Below are 27,815 nucleotides of genomic sequence, written 5' to 3' on the forward strand. Positions count from 1 at the left end.
GTTTCCTTATTCAAAACCATAACCTTTAATTGCATGATTAAACTCACAATGGGCTGGACTTTCTGGAGAAGTGATTATGCTGGGATAGGAGGAAAGTGTTCATAGGCCAAAAGACGGGCTGTTCACTGTTTCTAAAGAGCAAAACAGCCATGGAGGGTGGGGTGGATTGGAGCTGGGGAGGGGGCTTAACCCCCTTAACCCCCCCCTTTAATCTGTTTTGCAGATTAAAATTGACACCCTGAAGGAGTTCTTTGGCATACAGAGAAAACATCCAGGTAATCCATAGGTGCCTTAGTCTCTTCCCCAAGAGCAGGTTTAATTCATCACCTATACGCCCTCTAAGCTGTGGAGTTTTGTGAGCTCAAATTCTCCTTCATGAACTACCGCCATTAAAGCTGTGAGCTACTGCATGAATAAGTTTGCTCCGGGGCCATTTTTCTGGAGCTAAGACAAAAACGTGTGACCCAGAGACTAAAAAAACCCCATGGGCTAGCTCACACTAACTCACCTTAGAGGGAACCTGCGTGAAACGACGTTTGCAGAAAAGGAGGTGCCTGAGCTCATTAGCACAACTCATTTGCATAACCCATATGCATATGTGCCATACACCCTTGACATCACCCCAAGGTGTACTAAATTATATCATCTCAGCATCTCCCTTAAAATGCTTCTTCAAGTACAATTGTCATCATAACACCTTGCTCCCGTCGTACGTTTTCAATGACTTTCTCCTCTGTGACCCCAGTAGCGTGAGGAAGATTTCCTTCTGTCTGCTTTAGATGTTTTTGGTTATTTTCCTCTTTTTTTTGTGAGGGAAAATATTAGAAAGTCTGTTTAAGATTTAAACAGTTCAGCAAAATTCTCACAGGGGGTTTGAATAATGGGGCCCAGAAGCAAGTATTTTTTTTGGGGGGGGGGGGCGTAAGAAAGAAAGAAAACAATACAATTTTGAGGTTCCAGAGCTCCTTCCTTCCTCAGCCTCACTCTGAATTACCTTCCACAAGCCGAAGAAAAGGGCAAGGGTCCGGAAACATCTCCAAGACTAACAACATTTGGCGGGAGGAGCAGAAGAAGTGAGCAGTGACTCAGTAAAGCTCTTACGCTGCCACAAATTTCCTTAGTCTTGAAGGTGCTTATGGACTCTTGGCCTTTTCTGCTGCTACGCAGACTAGCACAGCTCCCCATCTAATTCTCCCTCTCCAGTTTTAGCAAAAAGAAAAGGGGGGAAAGCAGGGAATTCTGGCAGGGCTTGTTTTTTTTGTAGATAAAGCCCAGCAGGAACTCATTTCCATATTAGGCCACATCCCCTGACCTCACCATTGTTTCACACAGGGCTTTTTTTTGTAGAAAAAGCCCAGCAGGAAGTCATTTGAATATTAGGCCATACCTTTGACACCCAGCCAGCTGGAACTGCGTTCCTGCTCAAAAAAAGCCCTGGATCCTGGAAATTCCACATCTCACATATGTGTATGTACTAGGATTGCCAAGTCCAATTCAAGAAATAACTGGGGACTCTGGGGGTGGAGCCAGGAAAAATGGGGGTGGAACCAGGAGAAAGGTTGTGACAAGCATAATTGAACTCCAAAGGGAGTTCTGGCTGTCACATTTAAAGGGACTGCACACCTTTTAAATGCCTTCCCTCCAATGGAAATAATGAAGGATAGGGGCACCTTCTTTTGGGGCTCATAGAATTGGACCCCCTGGTTCAATCTTTTTGAAACTTGGAAGGTCTTTTGAGGAGAAGCACTGGATTCTGTGCTGCAAATTTGATGACTCTACCTCAAAAAGCCACCCCAGAGCCCCAGATACCCACAGATCAATTCTTCGTTATTCCCTATGGGAATTGGTCTCCATAGGGAATAATGAGTTTCCAGCAGTCATTTTCCTCCTCCCATCCCACTTTCTGATGACCCTGAAGCGAAGGGAGGGCCTCCAAACTGGGGGATCGCCTGCCCCCACCTGAGGATTGGCCGCTCTGGTATGTACTGAAGTTGATACTCCTGGGAATTTTTTTTTAAAAATACTTCACTTTATTTCTATCCTACCTTTCTCTGTTGAGAAACCCAAAGCAGATTACATCGTTTTCCTCTCCTCCATTTTATCCACGCAACCACCCTGTGAGGTAGATTAGCTTCAGAGCATGTGGCTGGCCCAAGGTCGCCCCAGCAAGCTTCGGTGGCCGAGACAGAGATTTGAACCTGGGTATCCCACAGATCGTAGTCTGATGCTTTAACCACTACACCACGCGGGCCCTCAGCACGAAAAGAGGGACATGCAGAGAGATTGCTGGTGTCTGCTTGAACTCCAGGAGAAATTTTCCCTGTGGGTCAAACATGGTGACAGATTCGGGGCGTGGGCTTTACAAACCTTCCCTGTGGCGCCATCTAACATGGCTCGTTTCTCTGAGTCACCCTGGATCCGGTTTGAGCCAAGTCTTCCTTACCCCGCGGGCATCTTTCCAGTCGTGTTCCTGAATTTAGGTAATGGAAAGGATGCTCACCTGATTTTTACAGTTGGTGCTTTAGGGTGGTTTCTGCCTTTCCTCAAACTTGTAGTTTGGAATGAGGGGGTAATGGGGGAGGCGGGGAATATCTCCATTGGCTAGACCGGACTTGTGCTGCTTCAATGCCGCTCCAATCCTCTGAGCCATGTGCTGCGCAATTGGCAGTTCTGAAGGACAACCTATCAGGGCTTGGGTGAGAGGGCCAGTTGGCATGCCCCCTGCTGAATGGACTATAAAGCACTCGTGGACAAAATGGCTCCCCTTTTTCTTGTTTGGGCCAAATCAGACAAGACGCAGGCTTCGAATGGCGTGTTTTACATTTAAGGTCAAAACAGCCATGGATTATAGGGAAGTAACGTGGCACAGAGTGGTGAGAGGCTCTCTGCTCATGACCTGAGTTCAATCCTGGTGGAAGCTGGGTTCAGGTAGCCAGCACAGGTTGATTCAGCCTTCCATCCTTCCGAGGTCAAAATGAGTCCCCAGCTTGCTGGGGGTAAAGTGTAGATGACTGGGGAAGGCAATGGTAAACCACCCCATAAAAAAGTCTGCCGTGAAAACATAGTGAAAGCGACATCACCCCAGAGTCGGAAACGACTGGTGCTTGCGCAGGGGGCTACCTTTACCTTTAATGTGAGGGAAGGAGGTTTATAACCCTTTCCCACTCTGCCATTTCCCCTCTTGAGAGCCAGTTTGATGCAGTGGTTAAGTGCGGACTCTCATCTGGGGAAAACCGGGTTTGATTCCCCACTCCTCCACTTGCAGCTACTGGAATAGCCTTGGATTGGCCATAGCTCTTGCAGAGCTGTCCTTGAAAAGGCAGCTTCTGTCAGAGCTCTCTCAGCCCCACCCACCTCACAGGGTGTTTGTTGTGGGGAAGGAAGATTCATAGTGAAGGGTAGAATATAAATCCAATTTCTTCTTCTTTTTCATCATCTTCTTCTTCTTCTTCTCTAAATTAGTGCAGCGTCTTCTTGATTAGTGCATCAAGGGTAGGATCTGAGGAACCCAGGTTTGAATCACAGCTCTGTCATGGAAGCTTGCCAAACAGAGTTGCCAGCCTCCAGGTGGGTCCTGGAGTTCTCCTGGAATTACAAGGGATCTCCAGACTACCGAGCTGTTTCCCTGGAGGAAAGGACAACTTGGAAGAGCAAACTCTATGGTGTACCATAGAGCCTAGGAGAAATGAAGTCCTAGAATGACATCCCAAGCCAGAGCTGGCAACTATATTGCCAGAGTCCATCCAGGAGTCAATGTGTTTCCCAAGCCAGACATAAAAGTGACTTGCAGCTTGCATTGGGTATTTGGAGGTACACTGCTTTTGGCTATGGAGGTTCCATTAACCTATGATATTCAGATATCTGCACTATGTTCCATTAATACAATCTTGTGTGTGTTGGCGACTAGTTTTTTGTGGAGGGGGTAAACTTGCAAGTCCTAATCTTTGGCCAATGTGGGGAGGCGAAAGGACTGGATTCTCACCATCTCAAATGGAATGTTGCACTGTTCCTTTAGGGTTGCCAGTCTCCAGGTGGGGCCTAGAAATCTGCCGGAATTACACCTGATCTCCAGAAGACAGAAATTGGCTTCCCTGGAGAAAATGGTTGTTGTTTTTTTTGCAGGGGGGGGGGGTGATCACTTTCCTTCTCAAACCCTGTCCTCCCCAGGCTCCACCCTCAGACCTCCAGGAATTCCCTGACCTGGAGGTGGCAACCTAATGTTCGTTATCACTCATTGCTCCTGTGGCAATTGGAAAGTTTCTGTGTGAAGGACATCCAGACCACAATGTCCTTATTCGAGGGTGGGGTGGCAGGGCTGGAAGATTTGTAGCCATTAACGTGGCTCTAGAGATCCCAGGGTCCAAGCTTTCCAAGGGAATTCTGCTCCATAAAGTGTGGTTTTACGCATGAGCTGGTAGGGTTGCCAAGTCCAATTCAAGAAATATCTGGGGACTTTGGGGGTGGAGCCAGGAGCCTTTGGGGGTGGAGCCAGGAGCAAGGGAGTGACAAGCATAGTTGAACTCCAAAGGGAGTTGTGGCCATCACATTTAAAGGCACCACACACCTAAGCTGAGTTAGTGTGAGCTGGCTCACAGTTTTTTAGCCTCTGGCTCACACAGTTTTGTCTTAGCTGAGGAAAAATGGCCCCAGAGCAAACTAATTTCTGCAGCAGCTCACAACTTTCATGCCTGAAGGTCACAAAGTAGAATTTTTGCTCACAAGACTCCCCAGCTTAGAGGGAACATTGGTGGAGACCTTCCTCAAATCCCGTGATTCGGCAAGTGTGTATTGGAAGTGTGTGTCGGAAGTGTATGTTATTCCCTGTGAAGACCAATTCCCTCTAAACTGGCAGCTCCGCAGATCTGGCTTTTCAACTCGCAGACATGCTCAGATTTCACTTTTGAGATTTTGGCCGTCAACAGAAACGTAAAAGGGTCAGAGGTCCTTTTTAGGGCTCCGTTGGTTGACCAAGGGGAGCAGTCCCGGCACCTTGGAGACCGCGCCCCCCACCTCCCCTCAGCCCAGTCTCTACATTCAACACTATCCTTAATGTGGAGCATTGAAAAACACTGAATTAGTACCGAATAACACTTGCAAAATTAATTCCAGTGAGGAGAATTTGCTTGAGAATCTCCCTCCCACATTTCCCTTCAGCTCTGTGAAGCCTATTGTGTTCCATTATACCCTCCTCCCCCCCCCCCAATAATGCATTTGGCCCGTTTAGCCTCCTTGATCTCCTTTCCTAATAAAGTCTAATTTTTCATTCTTCCACAAAAGCAGAACACAGGAAGTCCCTGTTCTGTCTTGCCTGCCTTGTCCCCTCTCTATCGTTCGTTATCACTCATTGCTCCTGTGGCAATTGGAAAGTTTCTGTGTGAAGGACATCCCGACCACAGTGTCCTTATTCGAGGGTGGGGTGGCACGGCTGGAAGATTTGTAGCCATTAATGTGGCTCTAGAGATCCCAGGGTTCAAGCTTTCCAAAGTTTTTCTGCTCCACAAAGTGTGGTTTTACGCATGAGCTGGTAGGGTTGCCAAGTCCAATTCAAGAAATATCTGGGGCCTTTGTGGGTGGAGCCAGGATCAAGGTTGTGACAAGCCTAATTGAACTCCAAAGGGAGTTGTGGCCATCACATTTAAAGGCACCGCACACCTTTTAAATGCCTTCTCTCCATTGGAAATAATGAAGGATAGGGGCACCTTCTTTTGGAGCTCATAGAATTGAACCCCCTGGTCCAGTCTTTTTGAAGCTTGGTGGGTAGTTTGGGGAGAGGCACTGGATGCAATACTGAATGTTTGGTGCCTCTAACTAAAAAAAAAAACACCCCTCCCCAGAGCCCCATGGATCAATTCTCCATTTTTCTACAAAAACCCTGTGTGAAACAATGGTGACATCAGGGGGTGTGGCCTAATATGCAAATGAGTTCCTGCTGGGCTTTTTCTACCAAAAAAAGCCCTGTTTTTTAGGTGAGGAAGGTTAGGCTGAAGGAGCATAACTGCCCCAGCATGGGGGACATAAACCTTGGCCTCTTTATGTCTTAGCCAAAAGCTCTTCACTCTAGGGTTGCCAAATCCAATTCAAGAAATATCTCGGGAGTTTGGGGGTGGAACCAGGAGACATTGAGGTGGAACCAGTAGCAAGGTTGTGACAAGCATAATTGAACTCCAAAGGGAGTTCCGGCCATCACATTCAAAGGGACCGCACACCTTTTAAAGGTCTTCCCTCCAAACCTGGCGATTGGCAACCCTACTTCACTCTGTGGTTGGTACCATTTGAAAAAGTTCCCACTTCTTTCCTCTAACAGCCCGGGACTTCCTGCTCATAAGCTAGTTCCGTCTCATGAGGCTGCCAAAGCAGGATAAATCATCCAAATATCCCCTTCCCAGGCTTTCGGTCTATAAGAATGCTGCTGACTAGGAATGCCAAGTGGACAGAGAGAGAAAATAAATCAGGGGATGGGCTTTTCCCCTTTAGTGGCGGCTTGCTAAGCTGGGGAGACAAGGCCAAAGGGATCTTTTTCAGAGCGTGGAGATCAAGCGCATGGTTCTTTGATCACAGCCAGTGTGGTTTGGTGCTATGGTTGCCAATCCCCAGGTGGGGGCAGGGGATCCTGTGGAATGGAGGCCCTCCCCCTGCTCCAGGGTCATCAGAAAGCAGTGGGGGGGAGGGAGCTGTCTGCTAGGCATTCCATTATTCCCCATGGAGACCGATTCCCATAGGGTATAATGGAAAATTGATCTGCGGGTATCTGGGGCTCTGGGGGGCCTGCTTTTTGAGGTAGATGCCCCAAATTTGCAGCATAGCATCCAACGCCTCTCCTCAAAAGACTCTCCAAGTTTCAAAAAGATTGGACCAGGGGGTCCGATTCTATGAGCCCCCAAAGAAGGTGCCCCTATGCTTTATTTCCAGTGGAGGGAAGGCATTTAAAAGGAGTGTGGTCCCTTTAAACGTGATGGCCAGCGCTCCCTTTGGAGTTCAATTATGCTTGTCACACCCTTGCTTTGGCTCCACCCCCAATGTCTCCTGGCCCCACCCCCAAAGTCTTCCAGCTCCACCCCCAAAGTCCCCAGATATTTCTTGAATTGGACTTGGCAACCCTATTTGGTGCCAGACTAGGATCCGAAAGACCCAAGTTCAAAGGTTTCCACCTCTGGGTTGGGAAATCTGGAGGTTTTTTGGGGGGTGGAGCTTGGGGAGGGGAGGGACCTCAGCAATACATAATGCCATAAAGTCCATCCTCCAAAGCAGCCATTCCCCTCCCCAGGCCCCACTGCTGCACCATTTTTTGTCCTGGCCCCACTGGTGGACTTCCTGATGGCACCTGGTTTCTTGGCCACTGTGTGACACAGAGTGTTGGACCGGATGGGCCCAACAGCCTAAGGATGCTGGTGAAGCTTATACTTATACTCGAATATAACTTATATTAGAATAGCAAATTGCACTCAGGGATCCTTCTCTCCTATTTGGAAACTTGTCTCTTGTTCAAGAGAAGTGCCATTGACTAGCGGAAGAAAGGAGGAAAGCACTTTCTATGGGACTATATTTGTAGAACGCCAGTTTTTGGACTGAAAAGGGTTTTCACCATTCATGGATTGTAACTTCATCCAATTTGTTTGCTTATTCCACACTGTAATATACATATGCATAAGTTTGTCGTAAACCACCCAGAGGTTGGCAACCCTGGATTAAAGGGCAGGATCTGGCACCGCTGGCAGCTCTCACGATGACCCATGTAGATGTCTGTCTTGGTTGGGCATGACTCACAGGGAAGCCTGACTCCCGTGCTGGGGTTGAGATTAAGTTCTGCTTCTGGATTGTCCAGAATATCCCAAATTGCATCAAAAGAATCGTGTCTGGCAGAATGTGGGGCTTTTGGAGCCCGACCAGCTCAGCAGGTACATCCGGCAGCCTGTCAGGGCCTTGGGAAGACAAGCCTCTCAAAACGAAGCGTTTATTCGAGCGCCAACTTTGCTAGCCACACGTTTTTATAGCGATGACAGCCTATGGCTTAGCGGGTCATGTGTTGTGTGGGCTGAAATTCTGCCAGCTGAACCCGTTTGCATCCGCTTCCTTTACTCTGTGTAATTTATTCATCTGCCAAGTTGGGTTGCCAGCCTCCAGGTGGGGGGCAGGAGAACCACGGGTTTCACGATAGACCAGCCTCCAAAACACTTAAGAACTAAACAAACTCAACGATATTGATATCCAATGATAACAAATTTGAAAGAATTCAAATATCACATGTTTCCAAACCGTACTTCAAATTAGGACAGCAATAGATGAGACAAAAACCTGTTTGCTACACAAAATCCAGAGTCATTCACATAGAATCAGTCCAATGTATCCATCAACCAAACAATCTGTTAGGGGAGGGCGGGATATAAATACGATAACAGAAACGTATTTGTAAAGTCCTCATAATGTGCGGCTAAGCACAAATATCCTCATTGCGCAGCTATGCATGATGAATCCTTGGTGCAACGGGATAGTACTAGGTTGTTCCTCTTTTCACTGATGCTTCTTCAAGCGTAATGCTTCAGAAATCAGGACATGGCTAGAAAGCTTCAAGGCACCTTCCACTCTCTGGTTTAGAGAGGGGTAGGGGGTTTCGTTGCCAGGAGATGCCTGGAGATTTGGAGGTGGAGGCTGGGGAAGACAGGGACTTTGGTGGGGTACAATGCCATAGAGCAGGGATGTCAAACATGTGCCCTGGGGGCCAAATCAGGCCCCCAGAGGGCTCCTATCAGGCCCCCAAACAACTGGCTGTCATCTGCTTCCTTCTCCCTATCTCTTGCTTCCTTCTGCATCACAGTTTGCTTTGCAAGGCTTGCTCAATTTCACAGGAGCTACAGAGCAAAACCTCTATTTCTCCATTGTCTAAGGCTCCTCCCTTGGGGAGGAAGGGAGGAGAGAGAGTTTTCTTCGCCAGGCTCTCTCAATCACACAGCAGAGCTACTGAGCCAAGCCTTTCTTCCTTCTATTGGCTGAGGCTCCTTCATGTCCTGGTCCCCTGGGGAAGGAAGGAAAGAGCCAGAGCTTCCTTTACCCAGTTCCCTGGATCCCATAGGAGAGGTACAAAGAAAGCCCCTTTAAGACCAACGAGTGCTAACGTTTTAAGCATGTTTTAAGCTCCTTAAAAAACATTTAATTGTGTTTGTGTCCTTCATAAAGTTTATATCTTTGTTACCTAATCTTAAATAGGTACACACATGGCCTGGCCCAACAAGGTCCCATTTATGTCAGATCCGGCCCTCATGAGTTCGACACCCCTGGGTTTACCTTCCAAGGCAGACGATGAAGATGATATTGGATTTATATCGCGCCCTCCATTCCGAATCTCAGAGTCTCAGAGCAGCTCACAATCTCCCTTATCTTCCTCCCCCACAACAGACACCCTGTGAGGTGGGTGGGGCTGGAGAGGGCTCTCACAGCAGCTGCCCTTTCAAGGACAACGTCTGCCAGAGCTATGGCTGACCCAAGGCCATTCCAGCAGCTGTAAGCGGAGGCACGGGGAATCAAACCTGGTTCTTCCAGATAAGAGGAAAGGAAAGGTCCTTGTGCAAGCATCAGTCGTTTCCGACTCTGGGGTGACGTTGCTTTCACAGCATTTTCACGGCAGACTTTTTATGCGGTGGTTTGCCATTGCCTTCCCCAGTCATCTACACTTTCCCCCTAGCAAGCTGGGTATTCATTTTACTGATCTCGGAAGGATGGAAGGGTGAGTCAACCTCGAGCTGGCTACCTGAAAACCCAGCTTCTGCCGGGGATCAAACTCAGGTCGTGAGCAGAGCAGTACTGCAGCTTTAACACTCTCTGTACATTTATCCACTACACCAAAAAGGCACCAATTTTCTCCATGGGAACTGATCTCATAGTCTGGTGATGGGCTGGCTCCATCCATCTCCAAATCTCCAGGAGTTTTCCAGCCTGGATCTAGCAAACCTATGCCCCCCATCCCCCACCAGTGTCCGGGGGCGGGGGCACCCTGACAGTCCTTAACCTACTCTCCAAAGTGTCCATTTTTCTCCAGGAGAACTGATCTCTGTAGTCTAGAGATAAACTGTAATACTAGGTGATCCCCAGGTCCCACCTAGAGGTTAAAAAAAAAAAAGCAACAGAGCCAGGGAAACTGTAGAACCAATGAAAAAGCCAAACAGCTTCCCAAATAATTAGTAAACAAATGCGATTGTAATCATAAAGGGAAAGAACCTAACAAATCACAAAATCATATAAGAAAGCACACAATAATCCAATAGACAGTCTAAAAGGAATTCGATCAATCACCAAGCAGTCCACTTCAAACAAGTTTTTTAAAAGCCTTTAAGGAACAGAGCCCACATAAAGATGTCTTCAAACAATGTACCGGAGATTCCCAAAACTTGTAGTCCTGTAGCGGGTCTCCATCAGTAGGATGCAACGCATGTAAGGATGTCGAAGGCCGATTCCAAAATGCACCTAAGCCAAAAATTCCATATTCAATCTGAGAATCTCTTGACAATATCGCTCATCAATGTACAACTTCGCTTTGTCTTATTGACACTTCTGCACAAGCACTTGAACTTAACTGTATTGTATTGAAGGGGTTTTTTTTGGGGGGGGGGTTGGGGGGGGACTCTAATACCCAGTGTTGCATTGTTATTGGAGTTGAACTTTAATGAATTTTCAGTGCATTTCTTAAAAATGTAAAATATTTTTAAAAATATTTCCCCCTGTGTTAGTAATGAGTCCACAGTCTAATTTGGGTTACCGGAGATCTCTTTCCCGTGTAGCTCTTTGTGGCTATTGATTCCCGCCTGGAGGTTGGCAACCCGAGGTGACCAAGGCGGAAGGAGCGTGACTGCTGCAGTTTCCCTTCCCTCTGAGGGCCCAGCTGGTGGGACACATGTCAAATCTCCTCCCACCCTCCAGGGTTCCTTCTAAGGAAGCACCTGGCCGGCATTTCCTTGCGAGGAGGCTGGCATTGAGGGGGAGAGAAAAGCCCCCTTCCCTTTTGTTCTGTTTTTTTTTTAACATTTTTATTAACAGGTTTTCAGTTCACAATAAAGGACACTGTAATCTGTCACCTCAAAGAAAGCAGCCTCGGTGAGGATATAATCGACAAATTAAAACCCCCCAAGGAAAAGTAATTCATAAAGCAGAGCAACAAAGAGCAATCGTACAATCATACTGAAGAGCATCCAGTGCCGATACATCCTATTGGCTGATTCGCAGGGCTTTTATGGAGCAGAAACGCAGTTCCGGCTGGCTTGGTGTCAGGGGTGTGTGGCTTAATATGCAAATTAGTTCCTGCTGGGCTTTCTCTACCCAAAAAAGCCCTGTGTGGAACCATAGTGCCATGAGGGGATGTGGCCTAATATGCAAATGAGTTCCTGCTGGGCTTTTTTCCACCCCAAAAACCCCTGCGTGGAACCATAGTCCCATCAGGGGGTGTGGCTTAATATGCAAATGAGTTCCTGCTGGGCTTTTTCTACAAAAAGAGCCCTGCTAATTCTACTGTAGGAATGTACAAAGAACCGTCCCAATATTGTATTGAGAGCTCACACCTTTTTGTATTCAGACCAGAGGAGAGAGCCCAGAACAAAGTCCCCTTCCCTTTGGAAACTCTGGCTTTGCAGAAGCTCTTGGAGCTGGATAAAGAGGAAGGAACCCAGGAGGAGTCCCTGCTGGCACGCACCCCCCCCCCCCCGATCCTCAGCCTGGCGGGGCTGCTTCCCTTCTCCCCTCCCTTGGCCCTCCTTGGGGGGAGCACCAGGCCCTGTCTCCAAAGGGCAGGGAGCTCCGCCGCAGGTTTCCTCTGGGCGCCCAGGCTGCTTTCCTGCGCCTCCGTCTGCAAGCAGACCTCGGATCCGTTCTGGGCCTCCTTGGGCGTTTGCTGCGTGCCCGGGAGCACGTTGGAGGGGAAGGTGGGGAGGGGAGGGGAGGGCCCAGGGCAGACAGGCGGAGGAGATTGGAGGAGGCTTCGTTTGGGAGTTGGGCGCCTTCTAGGGTTGCCAGTCCCCAGGTGGGGATGGGGGATCCCCTGGTTTGGAGGCCCTTCCCCTGCTTTAGGCTCATCAGAAGGCGGGGGGAGGGGAGGGAAATGTCTGCTGGGCACTCCATTATTCCCTAGAGAGACCGATCCCCATAGGGCAGGTGTGGCCAAACTTGCTCAATGTAAGAGCCTCATAGAATAAACATCAGATGTTTGAGAGCTGCAGGACACGAATGCCAGATGTTTGAAAGCAGCATGGGAAGGAAGGAAGATGGTAGGTAGGTAGGTAGATAGATAGGGAGGGAGGGAGAGAAGGAGGGAGAGAGAGAGGTGGGAAGAAAGCAACTTTAATTTAAATGCATTTTCCAAGCCACCAGCTGGCTTGACTTGGAGAAGTGATTGAAAGGGACAAATGCCTTCTCCAGGTCAGCTGATGGGAGGAGGTGGGGTGGGCTTTGAGAGCAGCACAACGTGTGAAAGAGCCACAGGTGGCTCTTGAGCTGCAGTTGGACCACTCCTGAACAATAGTATAGCATTGTTGTATAGCCAGAAGATCCAAAGGCTGTCGGGCAGCCTTAAGTTCTATCTGTCTTGTGGCAAGCTAGACTTATTATTTTTTTTGGGGGGGGGGATGAGAAAGTTCTGAAAGAGCTGTGACTGAGCCAAGGTCACCCAGCTGGCTTCCTGTGGAGGAGTGGGGAACTGAAGCCGGTCCTCCAGATTAGAGTCAGAGGTTCCAGCGAGGGCCTGTGGTTTAAGCTGGCAACTCAGCCTGCCCTTGAAGAGTTGACCTCTCTTGGGCAAGCTGTGTTGACTTAGGAGATTTCAACCAAGCAGCAAGCTCTTTGGGAATGTTTCACTGGAAATGTGGAACGGAAAGTGATGCAGGAAGCGACGAATAAAAGAGACTGGCAATGTAAATCTTAATGCTGAGAACGTGCCACTCAAAACTGTGCAGTTGACAGAGAATTCTTCCTCCCCCCTCCCGCAAACAGCTGCTGATGACACTAGAAAAACAACATAAATAGGAGGGGGCGAGCAAAGGAAGAAGTCCTTTCTTGCAGGATTAGGTGTTAGGCTAGCCCTGGGGTGCCCAAACTGTGGCTCGGGAGCCATGTGTGGCTCTTTCACACATATTGGGAGGCTCTCGAAGCCCCCACTGCCCCGTCAGCTGATTGGGAGAAAGCATTTCTCTCTTTAAATCACTTCGCTAAGCCAGCCGGCAGCTTGAATGCTTTTAAAGTAGCTTTCTTTCCACCTCTCCTTCCCTTCTCCCTCCCCTCCATTTATTTTCCTTCCTTCCTTCCCCAACCCTACTTAGCTTGGAAAATGCACTTAAAGTTAAAGTTGCTTTCTTTCCACCTCTCTCTCCTCCCTCCCCTCCATCTATTTTCCTTCCTTCCTTCCTTCCTTCCTTCCTTCCTTCCTTCCTTCCTTCCTTCCTTCCTTCCTTCCTTCCTTCCTTCCTTCCTTCCTTCCTTCCTTCCTTCCTTCCTCCCTTCCCCAACCCTGCTTAGCTTCAAGATCTCACAAGATCAGGCTTTCCTGGGCCATGCAGGTCAGGGCTGCTGCTATGGCGAAACCAAATATTAATCCCCAGAGCACCACCCAGCCATTCGCAGCAGACGGCTGTTCCTTGCCTCCATTCATTCGCCCGACCACAGCTTTATGGAGCAGGATGTGTAGAGCAAACGGGACCATTTTCTCAGAATGTTTAGAAGAAGGTGGATGGACGCAACGAGGCTGGTTGTGCGCATTGTGATGCAGCCGCCACTCAAACGCAGAACCTTTTGCTGCTCAGATAAGGTGCCTGGCTGAGGCCCCATGAAGCAGTGTGTGGTGCTCACTGCATTGCATCTAAGCCATTGGATTAAGTGACTTTGAGCTAATTCTTGGAGGAGAGAGCTCTGTCTATCACCGGCTATTTGCTGTAACAGCTAAATGGATCTCCCAGGTTCAGAGGCAGGCTGCCCTTGCAGGGCTAGGAGTGTGGAGGGGAGCTGTAGCTCAGTGGCAGAGCATCTGCTTGGCATGCAGAAGGTCCCAGGTTCAGACCCTCGGTCCATCAAAGTCAGTCTTGTCTTCTCAGACTGGCAGCGGCTCTCCAGGGTCTCAAGCGGAGGTTTTTCACACCTCTTTGCCTGGACCCTTTTTTGGAGATGCCAGGGATTGAACCTGGGGCCTTCTGCTTCCCAAGCAGATGCTCTACCACTGAGCCACCGTCCCTCCCCATCCTCCCCATCTACCTAAGCCAAGGAATTCTCTTGAGTGTGCAGTTTCTCAGGCTTATGAGCGGGTGTGTGTAAAGACTGGTCAAGTCACAGCCAAATGTATGGTGAATCCATTGAGTTTTCAAGGCAAGAGACTCACAGAGGTGGTTTGCCGTTGCCTTCCTCTGTGTAGCAGCTCTGGACTTCCCATCCAAGTACTAAAAAGGGCCAACGCTGCTTTCCTTCCAACCAGGCCTCAGATTCAGCAGGAGCTCGCAGAAGCGCAGCTCCTGAACCTTTCGGAGGGTTCCCCCTCCTCCTCCCCGCCTACCTACCTTGTCCGTTGAATAGAAGGTGCAGCTGCATAACAATCCCTGGATTAGGAGAGTGGGCAGCCAGTCCTCCCCCAGGGGCTTTGCCACACCCCCAACAGCCCTCATTAACCTCCGGAGAAGCCCGCGCCACCCTTTCTCCACTTCTTACGGGTTTCTGGGTGGCAGGTGACTTGCTGGCCTTTTGACCCACACATGGATCTCTAGCTAGCCCAAGCAGGCCTCACTCGCCCAGGGCTCTCCTTTCTTGCATTGGGTTGCTTTTGACTGGGGTGTGTGTGCTAATGAGTTATGCTAATGAGCTCCACCACCTATTTTTTTCCAAAACGACCCCTGCTTCCACGATAGTATGAGATCAAGCCGAGGTCATCCAGGGCAGGGTTTTGGCTAGGAACAGGGACCAGGAACGAGTGTCCTTTTGAGAATTTGCCCTTGTCGTGCAAAGCGCTGAAGGGAAACTGAGGCCCACCCCCCTTGGCGTCTCTCCTTGCTCCGTGTTTTCTCTTCCCTCTCCTGCTTCCTTATCCAACAGTTCCTGGCACCCAACGTCACTTCTCCAGGCCTGAGGTGCGAGCCAAAGATCCTTCCGTGATTGTTTCGGACACAATCGCTCCCTTCATGGCCAGGGCTGGCGCGCTGGAGGTGGGGAAAGCGATCCCGGGACCTGGGACAGGATAAATATTAATCCGGATGGGCCAGGTGTCACACGGTTCTTTCTGGCAGAGCCACAAACCTTGGCCATGGGACCTGCTTGTGGGGGGGGAGCGTGGGGAGGGTGCCAAGAAGCCACCTGGAGTTTGTTCCGAGCATGTGGAGGGGAACAGGGAAAGGGAAGGGGAGGTGGCAGGGTTGCCAATCCCCAGGTGGGGGCAGGGGATCCCCCGGTTTGGAGGCCCTCCCCCTGCTTCAGGGACATCAGAAAGCAGAGAGGGGGAAGAGAGAAATGTCTGCTGGGTACTCCATTATTCCCTATGGAGACCAATTCCCGTAGGGTATAATGGAGAATTGATCTGTGGGAATCTGGGGCTCTGGGGGGGGGGGCTGTTTTTTGAGACAGAGGCACCAAATTTACAGCATAGCATCCACTGCCTCTCCCCAAAATACCTTCCAAGTTTCAAAAAGATTGGACCAGGGGGCACATTCTATGAGCCCCCAAAGGAGGTGCCCATGTTCTGCATTATTTCCACCGAAGGGAAGGCATTTAAAAGGTGTGTGGTCCCTTTAAATGTGATGGCCAGAACTCCCTTTGGAGTGACAATTCTGCTTGTCACAACCTTGCTCCTGGCTCCACCCCAAAGTCTCCTGGCTCCACCCCCAGTGTCTCCTGGCTCCACCCCCAAAGCCCCCAGGTATTTCTTGAATTGAACCTGGCAACCCTCGGGGATGGAGGTAGAGAATCTGCAAAGACAGTCCGGTGAACTCTGGAGAGTGATACTTAGAAAGTGGCAGGGAGAGGGAAGGGAGCCAAGAGGGAAATCTTAACCTTTTTATTACAAAGCTTGGAAGGGATTTAAGGATTTGCGGGTAGGCAATGGAGCGGGCATGGCTCTGTGGCGGAGCATCCGCATGGCATGCGAAAAGTCCCAGGTTCAATGTCCAGTTTAAAAGACCCGGCAACGGGTGATGTGAAAGACCTCTGTCTGAGACCTTGGAGAGCTGCTGCCAGTCTGAACAAGCAACAGCAACCCTGGATAAGACAGCTTTATGTGTTCTCGTTAAGGGGGGTGGGGTGGGGCGGGGCGGGGCTCCATGGCAGAGCACCTGCTTTACATACAAAAGGCCCCAGGTTCAATCCCTGACATCTCCAGTTTGGCAGTAGGGGATGTGAAAGATCTCAGCCTGAGACCTTGGAGAGCTGCTGCTGGTAGGTAGTAGGTGATGTGAAATGCCTCCACTAGCCCAGGGGTGGCCAAACTTCCTTAACAGAAGAGCCACATAGAATAAACCTTAGATCAGGGTGTCAAACATGCAGTCCGGGGGCCGAATCAGGCCCACAAGCAACTCACAATCATCTGCTTCCTTCTCCCTCCCTTGCTTCCTTCTGCATCACAACTTGCTTTGCCAGGCTTGCTCAATCACACAGGAGCTACAGAGCAAAACTCCTCCCTTGGGGAGGAAGCTAGCTTTGCCAGGCTCCCTCAATCGCACAGCAGAGCTACTGAGTCAAGCCTCTCTTCCTTCTGTTGGCTGAGGCTCAGCAAGACACTGAGGCGGAATAGGCTGAGTGTGTTTGTGTTTGTCTGTGCCCTTTGCCCTTTATAAAGTTTATATCTCCCCTACCTGGTATTACATTTTATGTTGGCCCGGCCCGACAAGGTGAAGATCTGGCCCTCATAACAAATGAGTTCGACACCCTTGCCTTAGATGTTTGAGAGCCGCAAGATATGGACGGTAGATGTTTGAGAGCAGGAAGAAAGGGAGGGAGGGAGAATCCCCTTGATCCTAGTCAGAAACTGAAACCAGTCCTCTGTGCTGGCTCTCAGTTGGACGGTATCTTCACAATTGATTATCCAGGAAAGCTGTGGGTGACTTTGCAGAAAAAGCACAATGAAGGAAAAAATAATAGAAGTCTGGATCATTAGGCTTCAAAAAGGGAGCATTGCAGAGTGGGAGAATCAAGGTATGTCTCTGCCTCCCCCTGCCCCACCCCTCGCCCCCTGGAGCTCTCGGGTATCCTTCATCCCCCCTGCCTTTCGTATACATCTCTTGAGTGCCATCCCATCGCAAGCACTTTCCCCGCTGTGAAAATATTTGCCCAAGGAGTCTCCCGGCTCGTCTTGGCTGCCTTTCAAAAGCCACGTCCAGGTGCCAAGCTCTGGAAATGTCACCTCTTTGCAGGAAAGCGAAGCCTTCCTTCCAGGAGGGGATCCAGACGGAGCGATGTTGTGTCGGGAGATCTGGGTTCGAATGCAGGCTCGTGGGGCAACTTGGGGGCAATCGCTTTCTCTCTCGGCCTATCCAACCTCGTAGGGCTGTTGTGCAGGTAAAGCACAGAAGGGAGGAGCACGTGCACCAGCTAGAGCTCCTTGAAAGGAGATTAAAAGTACAAAATAAAACAAATAACACTTGCAAAGACAGAGGCTGCTGTTTCCCTACGCTGAACATGTAGGGGGGAGTACCACCTGGAGCGGCTTCAGTCCCTTTAGAAACCACCTGTTTCAGGTGGCAGCCAGTTACCTGGGTGAACAGTGTTGCCTGAAACAAAACCACAATGAAACTATTGTTGTAGTGGGGCTTTGGTCACACACCTCACCTGCCTTTCTGCTCACCTGAGTTTAACTCCTTCCATCCGATCCACCGCAAAGGAAATAATCTCAGTGCTGTGTGCTTCTGCATCAAACATTACAAAGCAGGTTTTTCTCATACATTCGCCCTAGTGAATGACTGGGAATTAGGGAAGGAATGTGGCTCGGTGGTGGAGCCTCTGCTTTGCATGCAGAAGGTCCCAGGTTCGAATCCCAAATCTGCAGGTCAAAAGGTCAGATTACAGTAAGGGTTGCAAACTCTGGGTTGGGGAATACCCGGAGATCAGTGGAACAGGCTTCCTCGGGAGGTGGTGGGCTCTCCTTCCTTGGAGGTTTTTAAACAGAGGCTAGATGGCCATCTGACAGCAATGCAGATTCTGTGAATTAGACAGATCATGAGAAGGAGGGTAGGAAAGTGCTGTGTGTGTGTGGGGGGGGGGGAGTATTTGTGAAGTTCCTGCATTGTGCAGGGGGTTGGACTAGATGACCCTGGAGGGACCTCAGCAGGGTACAATGCCGCAGAGTCCACCTTCCACCGCAGCCATTTTCTCCAGGGAAACTGATCTCCATAGTCCGGAGATCACTTGTAATAGCAAAAGAGAGCGATTAAAATGTGGAATTTGCTTAGGGTTGCCAATCCCCAGGTGGGGGCAGGGGATCCCCAGTTTGGAGGCCCTCCCCCCACTTCAGAGTAATCAGAAAGCAGGGAGGGGGAGGGAAATGTCTGCTGGGCACTCCATTATTCCCTATGAGAGCGATTCCCATAGGGCACAATGGAGAATTGATCAGTGGGTATCTGGGGAGGGGAGACTGTTTTTTGAGGTAGAAGAAGCACCAAATTTTTGGCATAGCATCTGGTGCCTCTCCTCAAAACACCCTCCAAGTTTCAAAAATATTGGCCCAGGGGGTCCAATTCTATGAGCCCCCAAAGAAGGTGCCCCTAGCCTTCATTATTCCCAATGGAAGTAAGGCATGATGGCCAGAACTCCCTTTGGAGTTCAATCAGGCTCGCCACACCCTTGCTTCTGGCTCCACCCCCAAAGTCCCCAGATATTTCTTGAATTGGACCTGGCAACCTTAAATTTGCTGCCCGAGGATGTGCTGATTGGTGGGCACAGGAATAAACAGCTTTAAAAAGGGATGAGATTGATTCATGTAGGATAAGTCTATCGATAGCTAATTGTCACGACTGAAGGGAGCTTCCACATTCAGAGACACCAAACCTCTGAGTTCCGGAGCCAGGAGGCAACATCAGGGGAAAGCCTTGGCCTCTATGCCTTGTTGCTGGCCCTCCAGAGGAACTGGCTGGCCACTGTGTGAGGCAGGAGGCTGGACTAGATGGACCACTGGTCTGATCCAGCAGGGCTCTCCTGATGTTCTAATGACTGCTGTTTAAGATAGGATGCTGGACTAGATGGACCACTGGTCAGATCCAGCAGGGCTCTCCTTATGTTCTAATGAAGGCTTCGGCCTCCATGCCCTGTTGTTGGCCCTCCAGAGGAACTGGCTGGCCACTCTGTGAGACAGGATGCTGGACTAGATGGACCACTGGTCTGATCCAGTGGGTGTCTTATGTTCTTATATTCTTAGGACGTGATGCGCTAGACCATCTGAAACCTTGGAGAGCTGCTACAGTCAAGGTAGATAATTATTATGGTAGATGAGTGGTGTCAGGGCTTCTTTTGTAGCAGGAGCTCATTTGCATTTCAGGCCCCACCCGCCTGATGTAGCCAGTCCTCCAAGAGCTTACAGTGCTCTTCTTGCAGGACCTACCACAAGCTCTTGGAGTATTGGCTACATCGGGGGGGGGGGGGGTTGGCCTAATATGAAAAGGAGTTCCTGCTACAAAAAAAGCCCTGATGATCTGATTCAATTTAAAGCAGCTTCATGTGTCGAGTTGTTAGGAAGGAGCCGTGGCTCTGTGGCACAGCCGCCGCTTTGCGTGCAGACGGTCCCAGGTTCAAATGCTGCCCAACTCCAGTTCAAAAGATCAGACCAGAGGAGGCGTTGTAGAAAACCTCAGTCAGGAGAGCTGCTTTCACCCAGAGCAGGCAATATTGTCCTTGGTAGATTAGCAATCTGACTCAGTCAAAGACAATTCTGTTGACACAATTCCGGGGAACTGTATGAATGAACAAGGCTGCATACGCTAAATTAACACTGCCAGTCATTGTTCAAGACGATAATCATCTCGCTGGGTTAAACCTGCTTCCACCAGCCACAGGGAGGGAGCTAATAAGCTGGATGCGATAGCCTTTCTCCTCTCATTTTCATCCTCACAACAACCTTGCGAGGTAGGTTAGCTTCAGAGCTCATGACTGACCCGAGGTCAACCAGCGAGCTTCCATGGCAGAGTGGGGAATTTGAACCTGGGTCTCCCAGATCCTAGTCTGACCACTACACCACCATGGCATGTTCCAGAAGTGAATTTACTTGTGTGCGCTTGCACTAGGCTGAGAGACCAAGTCACCCGGCAATCTTTCTGTGGCAGAGAGAATATCTGAACCTGTACCTCCCAAAGCCTTATATGACACTATATTAGGGTTGCCAAATCTCCTGCGTTCTCCAGCAGGGGATTTTTGTGCACGCGACACAATGACGTCACCCAGAAGTGACATCATGGCAACATTACGCATGGCCGCTCTAGGCATTTCTGGGAAAACACTATGGTTTTTTTGAACACTCTAGCCATTTGGGAAGGGAAAAACGCTATGGTACCTATTGTACCATAGAGTTTTTCCTCCCAAGTGGCTAGAGCGTCCAGGAAAACCATAGAGTTTTCCCAGAAACATCTAGAGTGGCCACCACACAACATCACCAGCATGATGATGTCACTTCTGGGTGACATCATCGCACTGCTGATGTAGGGGGAGGTTCCCCCCACCGGCCCCTGCCTGGACCGGGGGCTTGGCAGTGCTACACTACATATATATCACACTGACTGTACATATACCTAAGGGACAGTAGTTACTCCTGGTCAATGAATCCAGAACACAGAGATGCTTGGTAGTAGGTGAAGCCAGGCTTGCCAACCTCCAGGTGGAGCCTGGTGATCTCCTAGACTTACAGAGGTCAGTTTCCTTGGAGAAAATGCCAGTTTTGAGAGATAGCATCTCTCCCCTGGCATAATCTCTACCCTGGCATAATCTCTCCCCTCCCCAGATTCCACACTTCCCAGGCCCTATCCCCAGACATCCAGGAATTCCCCAGCCTGGAGTTGGCAACCAGAGTGAAGCCATTTCCAGAGCAACCCTGGTTATCCCCACCACCGCCGCCACTGTTTTTTTGGGGAGGGAGAATTTTGACTGAGGAAAGAGCAACCTGGGACACAAAGATAGGCGTGGATCTTCTGCATAATGTGTCATTTTTGACCTTCAATGAGGAAAAAAAGCATTATTTGAACTCGGGGCTTCACAGCCTGGTTTTGAAACCGAGCCTTGGGGAAGTGTCAAAAGTTGAATTTATTATCTATCTGGTTTAGCTTGTTGATGTGCCTTTGCCAGCATTTCAGACAAAGAAACACTCATAAAGCTTTTCTTCCCAATATGCTTCAACGATCCTTTTGTGTTCCATGACCTTATCTTTGGACGGCTACTTAGTTAGACCCCACCTCTGTCTCTTCTTCTGGCCTCCTTCCCTTTCTCCCAAGAATCTTTTAAAATCACAGTGAAAGTGAGATGTTTATGCTGTTTCTAGATTTTCCCGTTTGTGTATATCAGGGGTGGCCAAACTGTGGCTTGGGAGCCACATGTGGCTACTGCACACATATTCTGTGGCTCTCGAGGCCCGCACCACCCAGTCAGCTAGCTTGGAGAAGGCATTTCTCTCTTTAAATTAAGTTAAAGTTGCTTTCTTTCCACCTCTTCCTCCCTCCTCCTATTTCCTTCCTTCCTTTTTTCCTTTTTTCCTTCCTTCCTTCCTTCCTTCCTTCCTTCCTTCCTTCCTTCCTTCCTTCCTTCCTTCCTTCTTTCCTTCTTTCCTTCCTTCCTTCCTTCCTTCCTTCCTTCCTTCCTTCCTTCCTTCCTTCCTTCCTTCCTTCCTTCCTTCCTTCCCATGCTGCTTTCAAACATCTGACATTCGTGTCTTACAGCTCTCAAACATCTGACGTTTATTCTATGTGGCCCTTAAGCAAATTTGGCCACCGTTGGTGTATATATTGGTACAAACAGGGCAGCAGGGTGGTCAGGATTCCGTTTTTGTGAGACTGCTTAATTTGTGGCATTGGATTCCAAATGCACCCACCTTCAAAATTTCATTTTTTTTAAAAATCCTCAAGTTTCTAGCCCCTATGGATATCATGTGAAGGTATGCCTAAAAGAACCAGGCCAGTGCCTGACCTACCCAAGAGCTGTTTGAATTGGATTCTGGTATTCTTTCCTCTTGCAATGATCTGGCTGGCCCAGGCTAGCCCGATCTTGCCAGATCCTGGAAACTAAGCAGGGTCAGCCTTGGATAGTGCTTGGTTTGGGAAAGCCAAGGAAGTCTAGGGTCACAGAAGCGAGCAGTTTGGTGTAGTGGTTAAGTGTGCTGACTCTTATCTGAGAGAACCGGGTTTGATTCCGCACTTCTCCACTTGCACCTGTTGGAATGGCCTTGGGTCAGCCATAGCTCTCACAAGAGTTGTCCTTGAAAGGGCAGCTTCTGGGAGAGCTCTCTCAGCCCCACTCACTTCACAGAGTGTCTGTTGTGGGGGAAGAAGGTAAAGGAGATTGTGAGCCGCTCTGAGATTCTGAGATTCGGAGTGGAGGGCGGGATATAAATCCAATATCATCATCATCATCATCATCTTCTCCTTCTCCTTCTATTGCAAACCACCTCTGCATTGTCTCATGCCTTGAAAACCTCATGGGCTTGCCATAAGCTGACTGCGACTGGATGGCACTTTTCCCTTCCTATTTCTCCTCTCAGTGCAGAATCTGAATTGACAGAGCACAGGTTTTTCAGTTTTATTGCATGGCATGTGTAGGTCCTTGATTATTTCATGCCATGCTTCAGTGGTGCCAGGTCCAGCTTTCCTGGATCTGGATGTGGTATTTGTTGTAATATTTGTAATATTTTTGTGCTTGTCACAACCTCGCTCCTGGCTCCACCCCCAAAGTCTCCTGGCTCCGCCCCCAAAACCTCCAGCTATTTCTTGAATTGGACCTGGCAACCCTATTAATGTCACATGGCGGGAAGGAGGGGTTGTTTGTTGTCATTCATTATGATCATTATCCCTTCTGCCCCTTCTCCAGACTGGGGAAATCACAACATGGAGTTAAAAGATTTAGACCTGTTCCAGTTCTCAAACCAGTTGTGGAGGATTTGATGATAACATCCCATAAGAAACACTAAAAAAGTCACCTTTCCTGCTGGAGAGCCTAATTCCAGATCATTCTGTCTAGGTTTCACCCATCAGTGTGATCTAGAGGCTGGAGGGATGGCAATAATGCGGGTGCTTTTTCAGAAAACTGTCCTATCGCTCAACGTTGTTTGAGATAAGGTGAAACCCCTGCTCTGGTCTCTGTAGGCAAAATGCTGGGACAGCCAGGGTGTTTGCAAGAGAGAATCAGTGAGACCAGCATGTAGGAGCATTTAACTCCCCCCACCCCCCAATTAAGAGTCCCGTGGCGCAGAGTGGTAAAGCTGCAGTACTGCAGTCGCTCACAACCTGAGTTCGATTCCAGCGGAAGCTGGCTCAGGTAGCCAGCTCCAGGTTGTCTCAGCCTTCCATCCTTCGGAGGTCAGTAAAATGAGTACCCAGCTTGCTGGGGGGGGGGGAATGTAGATGACTGGGGAAGGCAATGGCAAACCACCCTGTAAAAAGTGAAAGCAACGTCACCCCAGAGTCAAAAATGACTGGTGCTTGCACAGGGGACTACCTTTACCTTTTTTTTTTTACTCCCCACATTCCCCTTCCTAATTCCTTCCCCCAAAATCATTGTTCTTCCAGTTGGGTTAGTTCCTGGTCTCAAAAATTGGGAGAGATTTGGGGGTTTGCAGGGGAAATTGACAGATAGAGAAGGATTCAGTACCTCTCCCTTTGACAAATATCTCATCTGGTGTAAATGAATAACCCACTTCCACTCCAATCCCTTCATTAGCACTGAGATGAAAGCAGGCCCTTGGGAATCTTACAGTTGCATCATCCATAATAGTTTTACCCTAGAGGCAGCCTGAAGCTCAGAAATTTAGCCGATGCTTTCCCACATACTTTCGTGGAACGGTGCTAAAACAGATGGGAAATCTTGATCTGCTAGATTTCCACATGCGAGGCTGGTGCTTGAAGATGTCAGAATGAGGCCAGCAACAAATATGGCACGGTTGAGTTTTTGGATTACATCTGACCTAAAAAACTCTCACCACCACTGAGGGGTTTCTTTTGCCCACCCAGGAAGAAGGGCGCGAGGAAGTGGATTCTTGGGCTATGTCCACATATAGCAGGTGACCCCAGCATCCTGCCTGCCGACCCTTTTCCTAGCCCCCCCACCAGGTGTTTTTAGAAAGTGGGCATGGCCATTCGGGGCTCTAGCCCAGCAGGGCTTCCGATTGGGCACTGGAGATTCGATTGGCTGTGAGGATTAAAATCAAATTGTTTCAGTGGCGACTGCCACCACAGTCTCGGTTTTGTTCTCTCCTACTTGTCTTTCGATTGCGTTTTTCAAATTACCCTTCTTCTTCCCCGCACTCGGGCGTCCTCTTTGCGTGCCGCCTCGCCTCCTGCGGCAGCCATTTTGTAATTGTTCCCACCACCGTGTCTCAGAATGCCAGAAGTGTCCACAGGCTCAAAAGGGTTGGGGAACGCTGCACTATAGTGACTGTGCACCATTGGAAGTTTTGTCCACAAAAGAATATCCAGTTGTGAACTATCACTGTAGGGCAACAATAACACACTCTCCAGTGATAGGTGGGTGGATGGTGCCAAAAGGGGACTTCATCATGCCAGAGACCAGGCAAATGGGGATTTGATCCCTTGCTTACCTCTCTCCCCTGTCCTTTCCCCCCCCTGCAGTGGTTTGCCTATTCCTTCACCGTGAAGTGCCTTATCACCCTCTCCACAGCTGGCCTGCTAATCCTCATCCTAGCCTTTCACATCAAAGAGATCCAGGTAGGTAACTGATGTTCCTCTGAAAAACGGAGGCTCTTCGCTGAGAGTCGCTTGTCTGTTGGCTTGTTTACCTCAGTTATACCCTGCCTTCCAGTCCCCAAGGGGGCAGGGGATCCCTATTTGGGGAGGGAAATGTCTGCTGGGCACTCCATTATTCCCTATGGAGACCGATTCCCATAGGGTATAATGGAGAATTGATCTGTGGGTAGGGAAATGTCTGCTGGACACTCCATTATTCCCTAGGGAAACTGATTCCCATAGTGTATAATGGAGAATTGATCCGTGGATATCTAGGGTTCAGGGGCAGGGGGAGTGTTTTGAGATAGAGGCACCAAATTTTCAGCATAGCATCCGGCACCTCTCCTCAAAACACCCCCCCCCCAAGTTTCAAAAAGATTGGAGCAGGAGGTCCAATTCTGTGTGCTCCAACAAAGAAGGTGCCCCTATCCTTCATTATTTCCAATGGAGATAAGGGATTTAAAAGGTGTGCGGTCCCTTTAAATGTGATGGCCAGAACTCCCTTTGAAGTTCAATTATGCTTGTCACAACCTTGCTCCTGGCTCCACCCCCAAAGGCTCCTGGCTCCACCCCCAAAGTCCCCAGATATTTCTTCAATTGGACCTGGCAACCCTACTTCCAGCCCAGCGGGGAACCAAAGCAGCTGACATGATTCTCCTCTCCTCAGTATTATCCTCACAACAACCCTGTGAGGGAGGTTAGGCCAGGGGTGACCAACGGTAGCTCTCCAGATGTTTTTTGCCTACAACTCCCATCAGCCTCAGCCAGCATGACTGGCCAAACATGGAGGGTTTTCAGCTTCCAGGTGCTGGCTGGGGACCTCCCAAACTTTCAGCTGGTCTCCAGCTGACAGGACTCACTTCCCCTGGTGAAAGCAACTGCTTTGGAAGTTGGTATCCGGGGCATCATATCCTGCCTTCACCGAACCCCTCCCTCTTAGGATTGATAAAAGATATAAAGTTCATACCTCTGCTACCTAATCTTAAATAGATACATATATGGCCCGGCCCAACAAGGTCTCATTTTAGGGTTGCCAAATCCAATTCAAGAAATATCTCGGGACTTTGGGGGTGGAGCCGGGAGACTATGGGGGTGGAGCCAGGAGCAGGGGTGTGGCAAACATAATTGAACTCCAAAGGGAGTTCTGGCCATCACATTAAAGGAACCACACACCTTTTAAGTGCCTTACTTCCATAGGAAATAATGAGGGATAAGGACACCTTCTTTGGGGGGGTTCATAGAATTGAACCTCCTAGTCCAATCTTTTTGAAATTTGGGGGGCACTTTGGGAAGAGGCACTGGAAGCTAAACTAAAAATTTGGTGCCTTTACCTCAAAAGACAGCCCCCCCCCGGGCCCCAGATACCTGCGGATCAATTCTCCATGATTTTCTATGGGAATAAATCTCCATAGGGAATAATGACGTTCCCAGCAGACATTTCCCTCCCCTCCCCCCGCTTTCTGATGACCCTGAAGCTAGGGGAGGGCCTCAAAACCGGGGGATCCCCTGCCCCCACCTGGGGATTGGCAACCCTAACAGACCTGGCCCTCTTAACAAATGAGTTTGACATCCCTGCTCTATAGCATGGTACCCCACTGAGGCCCCTGTCCCCCCCCCCCCAGGCACCATCCTCAAATCTCCAGGAGTTTCCCAACCTGGAGCTGGCAACCCTATGGGATTTGAGGCACAGAGTAAGGCTTTCCCCTGCCATAAAGAAATATCTTCAAATATAACGTATCACTTCTAGGTTTTGGAGGGAAACAGAGGCGAATGGAAAGAGCGGGTGGGAAGCTGGGACTTGTCCGTTCAAAGCCTGGGACAGGAGCCCAGAAGTCGCCCATGTAGGCCTAACCGCTCTCGGCCTCCACTGGAAGCACAAAAGAGCCGGTGACACTCGGAAAATACACATCAGGCGGGTTTTCTTTTCCTCTGGGCCGTTTGATCGAGCGGCTGATTTGAGAGAGAGAGAGAGAGAGAGGCGTTCCCCGGCTGAGTCACAACTGCCTCTCAACCTGCTACAGTCAAGCTGCTGTCGGGGAGGGTGGATGTTGTGGCCGGCTCGAGGAGGTGATTCCTCAGTCAATTGTTCAGGCCTGCTGAGACCTTCGGTTATTTTCTGGGCAAAAGTAGTTGCTGCTGCTTCCAATTCAGTTCCAGGTTCCTGGACAAGTTCAGCGCAGCAAAATCAGTCAAGTACTGACTTTTTAAAAAAAAAAAATGTATCTGTCAGGGATGTCAGCAGCCTCCAGGTGGGACCCGGGGATTTCCTGGAATTAGGGCTCATCTCCAGACTATGGAGATCAATCCCCCTGGGGAAAATGGATGCTCCGGAGGGTGGAGACTGCGGCATTGGACCTCACTGAGGTCCCTTTTCTCCCCAGGCTCTGCCTCCAAATCTCTCAGTTTTCCAACCTGGAGTTCACTACCATACACATCCACCCACCCACCCCCGCTGGAGGCCAGGGAGGTCTTGGCAAACCTAGGTAGGGTTGCCAGCTCCAGGTGGGAAATACCTAGAGATTTTGGGGATGGAGGGTAAGATTTGGGGAGGGGAGGGGCTTCAATGGTGCATAATGTTTACTTGAGAATAAGCCCCATTGAACAGACTGGAGTAGGATTCAGAGTAGACCCGGTTCTGTAGAAGCACAGAGTCTTTTTGCGGTAAGACAGACATTCCATAGGTATTATCAGCCTGCCGAGTGCCGAAAGACACTGTCCGCTTGAGTCACACAAACAGGCACGCCCGGAGGCGCAAGGCTGCTCTCAACGATACCTGAGCTGCCAAAACACCTCCCTAATCGCTGTTCGCACCCGTGGACACAAATGCTCCTAATGAATTAAACCACAGAACAGCAGTTCCTGTACTCCAGGTTGCATTTGCTTTGCGCTTAGCTTTTAGAAAGGGAGGGAGAGGAAAAGATCAGGGCTTCTTTTGTAGCAGGAACTCCTTTG

At 49.5% G+C, this 27,815-nt stretch overlaps 2 protein-coding genes across 2 annotated transcripts in view; one reads left to right on the forward strand and one right to left on the reverse strand.

Annotated features, from left to right (window-relative positions):
- LOC132586006 (uncharacterized) overlaps positions 1-27,815 on the reverse strand; it is a 476,363-nt gene that overhangs the window by 415,108 nt on the left and 33,440 nt on the right. The window lies entirely within an intron of this gene.
- KCNN4 (potassium calcium-activated channel subfamily N member 4) overlaps positions 1-27,815 on the forward strand; it is a 45,216-nt gene that overhangs the window by 5,377 nt on the left and 12,024 nt on the right. Inside the window, exon 2 of the mRNA XM_060257926.1 lies at positions 24,750-24,845. Within this exon, the coding sequence (XP_060113909.1) occupies positions 24,750-24,845 (96 nt within the window). The remainder of the gene's footprint in view (positions 1-24,749; positions 24,846-27,815) is intronic.

The sequence above is a fragment of the Heteronotia binoei genome, chromosome 17 (genome assembly GCF_032191835.1).
Source record: "Heteronotia binoei isolate CCM8104 ecotype False Entrance Well chromosome 17, APGP_CSIRO_Hbin_v1, whole genome shotgun sequence".
Lineage (NCBI taxonomy): Eukaryota > Metazoa > Chordata > Lepidosauria > Squamata > Gekkonidae > Heteronotia > Heteronotia binoei.